The 6,280-nt window shown below is 29.3% G+C and overlaps 1 protein-coding gene across 1 annotated transcript; it reads right to left on the reverse strand.

The window, feature by feature from the left end:
• Positions 1 to 4,035: 4,035 nt before the first annotated feature.
• Positions 4,036 to 5,499, reverse strand: LOC110650986 (1-aminocyclopropane-1-carboxylate oxidase). The gene is made up of 4 exons (XM_021806157.2): positions 5,335 to 5,499; positions 5,020 to 5,246; positions 4,506 to 4,839; positions 4,036 to 4,413 (listed from the first exon to the last, which is right to left on the reverse strand). The coding sequence occupies exons 1-4, from the start codon at positions 5,434 to 5,436 to the stop codon at positions 4,120 to 4,122; spliced, it is 957 nt and encodes a 318-aa protein (XP_021661849.2). The 5' UTR covers positions 5,437 to 5,499; the 3' UTR covers positions 4,036 to 4,119.
• Positions 5,500 to 6,280: the final 781 nt, after the last annotated feature.

Raw genomic sequence — 6,280 nt, forward strand, 5'->3', positions numbered from 1 at the left:
CTCTCTCTCTCTCTCTCTTCATCTGATGAACTGAAATCAACAATGATACAAAACCATAATTCACAAACTAATTCATCAAAACACTCAAAACTTCAACTTACCCCAACAAATCACAGAGCATGATTCCAATCATGGATAAATAACAAGACTTAAGAACTACAAAGAGAAACCATAATTCAGATGCTTCAAGAAATCCAACCAACACAATCTTGAAGAAATTAAACCAACAGGTACTGAATTCCAAAACAAAGCAGAACAATGATGAAGTACCAAGCTATAACAAAACAACTAACCTAGAAGAATTAAGACTAAAAATCTAAAAATTCTGCCAATAAAAGCAACGAAAACAACACCAAAACCGAAAGAAATTGCAAATGCCTCTAATTAAGAACCTGTAAAAGACTATGATAACATTCAGGTGAATCCTCTTAAAACTTCAGAACATCAAAACAAACCATGGAAGACAAATCAAATATGGAACAAATCTGACAACCAACCCTTAAATAAGGTCACTAGGCCAAAAAATGCGAACAATCTGACAACCTATACAAACAATGATGGCCTAAAGAGATAATCAAAGGAACCAAATTGAGGACAAAGAAGACGAACAACAAATCCCTAAAATCACTTGAAAGTTTATGAACCCACTGAAAGTCCACTTCGTTTCAAAAACCTAACTTTCATAACCCAAAGGTCTAATTTCAACACCAAATTTGAGACACTACAACACTCTTTAGAGAAACACTTATTATGACAAGTGAGTCCAAAAACTACCAAGAAACAAACTCCAGTGCATCATCGACACCAAAAGAGAATAGGAAAGACATAAAGCATACATATATATACTGTATAACCAAACAGACTAAGAAAGGCCAAGTTTGCCCCCTTCCAAAATAACTAAATAGGAAGTATCAGTTTGTTTTGCCTCAAGAATGCTACAAATAGAGACATTTTTTATAAAATGAATCCCTTTGCAAGATGCCTTTTGAGTGGATAGTCCAGCTTTCCAACAATCCATGAAAGAAATTACACCATAAGGAGAGTAAGAAAAGAAATTCGGGGAAAAAATATTAATCTCCTTAGGTGTAAAAGGAACTGATTTTAACAGCTTATGTTGGCAAATAAAGTAGCTTCCAAGTTAATCTGATCGATTAAAAACTTCATCACTGAAGGTTCAGGATTAGGAAAGGAAAAACCATCAAGCAAGAGGAAAGAGAGTGTTTTATCTACTTGAAGAAAGGAAATTTTTTTTAGTTAAAAAATTCAGTTTGGCATTTACACATCAGCATCTCACCTCAGATTCCATTGAAAAACGATGTGAAGGATTTTATATAGTAAAATTGAAGGTTTTTTGTGATACAAATTAAAATTTAAGAATATTACTGAAACAATAATCAAAATTCAAGGATGATGGGTGAAATTCCCCGCCCCCCCACCAACCACTTCTCTATAACACCATAAAAAGTTGTGGTTGAGATTTTGAGAGATGTTTTCTTTAGGTAGAGTTGACATATATATAATATAATTTTAGAACATAAAAAAATGGCCTTCAAGGGCATATTTGAATAATGATTAAAAGTTACTTCAAATCTACAAATTGTTTATTCCTATGAATAATTATTGGGTTCTCCACTTGCACACAAGTTGATTGCTCATGTGTATTTAAAGTTCCTATGACATAAAAATAAACAAAAGGAAATTGTTGGACTATAATCATTGTAAAGAAATAGTTTTGTTGCAATAATTAAAAAAAATTAAAGAAATATAGATTTCAACCTCACTTGAAGTCTAATTAATTAAAAAAATAAAGAAATTAAATTTGCTATTTATTACAAGAAAATGTATGTATTTAAATTTTGAAAACACCTTTTATATTTTCAAATTTTTTTAAGAAAAAATAAATGAATATGTCAGCAAGTGACTGTATCAGTGGCTTGTAATTAATTCAAACTTTATCTGTAAGGTCAAGTGTTCAAATGATAAGGTTATTCTTATTGAGAAGGTTTTACTTAAATACTACTCTCAATTTGAGTGTAAGATATTATGTATTTAATTTAAAAAAATGAATATATACACATGTATGTAAGGTTTTTTCTTTTTTCTTTTTTTTTTTTTTTTTTGGTAATGGTTACTTCCTTAGGGAAGAGACAATGGATGTCTCTTGAAATGGTTACAAAAATTTAGGGATGCATGTGGTGCTTCTTTGGATGATGCAGACTACAACATCATTTGATAAAGAATTCCCACCCAAAAATTAATTTAAGCAAAGATTCCTTCTATAGATTTGATGCATTGCAGAGCACAACTTCATCATTTCACAATGATTTTCATTTCCTATAATTAAACTCTCCCATCCTCTCAATGGAAGTTACGAACTCAAGCATTCCTTTTTTTTTTTTAGAAATTTTTATTTAATTTCAGTTTATCATAAATTTAAATTTAAGATATTAATATGTAAAACTTAAGTATTTAATAGACTATTATATACCTTGTGTTAATTATACATTAAATTTATAAGGCTAAGGGGTGATTAAATTCCTTTTAGCGATTCCTCTATTGCCTGATATTGTATTATCATGATAGGTGACACCTAAGTACCTTGTGTCAGAATTGAGAAATTTTATGGTTCAAATATTTAGTATTCTCTTATTTATTACCTGTGTCTACTCTTTAGACAGAATATCGTTACCCATTTTTACTAAGAAACTGAAAGAAACCTCAGAAATGAAAGAAATGGAGGAAGAAACAGATGTAAAAATAGAAAAAAACTTCCGAAATGAAAGGGACTAAACAGGAACAAGAGGGATCCACCGAAGAAGATCCTTCATCTTCCCTTTTTTCAGAAGAAAAGAAGGATTCGGACAAAATCGACAAAACGAAAGAGATCCTAGTGAATGGAAAGGAAAAAACAAAGAATAAATTCCATTTCACTTTAAAGAGAATTATATAATTTCTTATGCTTTAAGGAATGAAATTAATTAAGTTTTAATTAAAGTACTCAACAATGTAGTTTGTTTGTGCAATTGACTCTATACTTAGAAATGGGATGATTTTGGTCTAATTTAATAAATTTTTATGGAAAATTTGTTTTTGGAGATTTGATCTACACATATATAAAATTAGTTTATGGAAAAATTTTTCATTTTTTCAAAAAAAAAAAAGAAGATAACATTAGAGTACACAAGAAAAGAGAATTGGAATTTGCTTTCTAATTAATCTTAACATTATAAAATAAACACTAGCAATAATTTAATTCCTGACTTCATAAAAATTTTATTCTGGCTAGCTTTTTTATAGAAAAAAAAATAAGAAAATTAAAAAATTGACATCTAATTAAGCTCTGTTTATTTAGCAAAAAATAATATTTTAAAAAACATTTTTTTTACATTTTTTATTGATAAGAAATAAGTCAATAAAAAACATTTTTCTTATTCAAGAAAAAATTAAATTATTTTTTAAGAAAATAAAATTTTCTCTTCAAGAGAGGAATTATTTTTTGAATGAATAATTTTATTAAAATATTTATATATATAATATAAATATATTATTAATTGAATATTAAAATTAAACAATAAAAAATATTTTTATAAAAATATTTTTTATTTATATATTATTTCTCAGGAAATAAATAAAATATAAATAAAAAATATATTTAGAGAATATTATATTAGTAGGTGTTGATAATGTGAGGTTAATTTATGCAATAGTATTATTGTACTTTTTCCCATCACATCATTCTTGTTTCCCATTACTTTTCTCTGTACGTGCGCATGCTTTGGCTTTACTAGTAAATCTTTTTAATTTTTTTTAAGTAAAATCTGTTTAATGTCAACAATTACTTCAAACATAATCAAGTGTATATAATTAATTAATTAATTAATTAATTAATATTTCCTCATGGGAAGAGCTTACAACTTACTCAGTAAGGCAAAACTTATTCTTAGAAAATAATTTTATTATTATATATTAATTTTGATCATTTTCTACAGAGAACAAGCTGATGATCAGACTATAACAAGCAAGCACGTGTCATTCTTTTCTTTTTCTTATCATTTTAATAATATTAAACAACACTCTCAATCCTCTCTTTAGATTCCACTAAAAATATTCTATAATAAATTAAGCTGTTGCAATAGGACCCAAATTGACATTACTTTCCACAGCCTTCATGGCTTCAAATCTCGGTTCCTTGGCCTGGAATTTCAACCCAGCATAAAGCTTCATGTAGTCTTCAAAAACAAATTTTGGGTACACCAGCTTCTTCTGCTCTGCTTCTTTCTCCACCAGAGCTGGTGCTGGGTAGATGAGTGCATCACTTCCAGGGTTGTAGAATGAAGCTATTGACATCCTGGTACCATCTGTTTGAGCCACAACTCTGTGCTCAACACTCTTGTACTTCCCATTGGTAATTACCTGAATATTTTCATTTTGTATTAGCAATAAATTAGTGTGATTAATTTATCAAGTTAATTAGATGAAAAAAAATGAATTAAGCTGGGTTTTACCTCAAGCTGGTCTCCAAGGTTAATAACAATGGAGTGGCGCATAGGGGGCACATCAATCCACTGGCCATCTTTAAGGAGTTGAAGGCCACTGACCTTGTCATCCTGAAACAGCAAGATAATACCACCAGCGTCTGTGTGGGCTCTGAGTCCCTTGATGAGATCTGGCTTGGGGCATGGTGGGTAGTTGCTCACCTTGGTCCCAAAGGTTGGACCCCTTGACCCATAGAAGGCCTTCTTGAGATACCCTTTCTCTAGTCCAAGATTTTCACATAACAGGTCCAGAAGCTCCTCTGCAAGCTTCTCCAACTTCGCTGCAAACTCCTTCATCACCTTCCTGCATATCATTTTTATATATTTTATTTGGGTAACTAAATAAAACTATTCACCATCAACTATATATATATATAATTTTCAAAGAAAGAACACATAGTTAAATGAACAATAATAATGATGATGACCCATTTCTTAAGCAAAATAATAGCCACATGAAGATGATTAATTAATTTTTTTAAACCTGTATTCATCATCGAGATCAGGAACTTGAGCAATGTTTGACTCAGGGAGATGGCGGAGGTAGAAGGTGCTTTCCCAGTCCAAATCTTTGATCTCAGTTTGGACATTCTCAAGACCTTTGCCGGCCACCATTTCCTTGAATCTCTGCTCCATGCATTTCCTGTAATGACCTTTTGTCATTCTCTCCACTGTGTCCAAGAACTCTGGCTCTATTCCATGGTCCAGCAACTAAAAAACACATAAAAGAAACAGAAACCCAGAAACGTTAGACCCCATTATTAATAAATGATGATGATGATGAGATGGAGATATTTACCTCAAAGAATCCCCAATTCTCACAGGCATCTTTGATCTTAGCCATGGTGGAAGCTCTCTCCTCACCATTAAGCTTCTCAAGGTTAATTACTGGGAACTCCATCTCTCTCTCTCTCTCTCTCTCTCTCTGCCTTGTGTTTGTTGAGACAAAGCTGAAGCAAGGGTATGGTATTTATAGGAGCTCTAAGCATGATGAGGACCTAAACTATAGTAATTTGTGGTATATGGCTTGTGGGTCTATAAGATATTAATTATAGAACTATTGCAAGATAAATCCAAACCTTCCGATTTGAGATAATTTAATAATAATTTCTAAAATTAAAAAACTTTTTTCTAAAATCTATAATATAATTTAAGAATTTTAATTTTTTTCATCTTAAAATATTTATAAAAATCACAATTTCTAAATAAAATTATAAATTTTAAATAAAATTTCTCTAATTTTAAAAGTTATAATTAAATTATTTAAAATTAAAAATTTTAAATAAAATAAACAATACACATAAAAGTTTGAATTTATTCTCCCAATAAACTTTAATAAAAAGTAAAAATCATTATATTATATTTTAATTACAAACTAATTGAGTAAAATTAAAAATATGAAAAATTCAGGTTATGTTAGACTATTCTTTTACAAAGTTCTTTCTTGCCTAATTTTCTAAAATTTGCAAATTTTTAAAATTATTTTCTTCTATTTATTTGGCCATTCGTGAAATTTTTTTATATTAATTATTGAAAACTTAGTTGTGAAGTTTTTTCTTCTTAAAATTGATATAGTATGTGACAATTTATTTAAATCTTCAAAATAAAATAAGAATGTCATTATCATGGGGCCAAGAAAAATTGACACCCTTAAAGGTCCTAACTTCTAAGGGCCACTTTTATAATTTTTGTTCTATATATTATTAATTTTTTTCTATTACAATAATTTTTTTTTGGCTAAAAAT

Source organism: Hevea brasiliensis, chromosome 10 (genome assembly GCF_030052815.1).
Source record: "Hevea brasiliensis isolate MT/VB/25A 57/8 chromosome 10, ASM3005281v1, whole genome shotgun sequence".
Classification (NCBI taxonomy): domain Eukaryota; kingdom Viridiplantae; phylum Streptophyta; class Magnoliopsida; order Malpighiales; family Euphorbiaceae; genus Hevea; species Hevea brasiliensis.

Coding starts and splice junctions, on each gene's coding strand:
- LOC110650986 (XM_021806157.2), bottom strand. CDS start 5,436: ATGGAGTTCCCAGTAATTAACCTTGAGAAGCTTAATGGTGAGGAGAGA. Junction 5,247..5,334: donor AGAATTGGGGATTCTTTGAG/GTAAATATCTCC, acceptor TGTGTTTTTTAG/TTGCTGGACCATGGAATAGA. Junction 4,840..5,019: donor GATCTCGATGATGAATACAG/GTTTAAAAAAAT, acceptor AATGATATGCAG/GAAGGTGATGAAGGAGTTTG.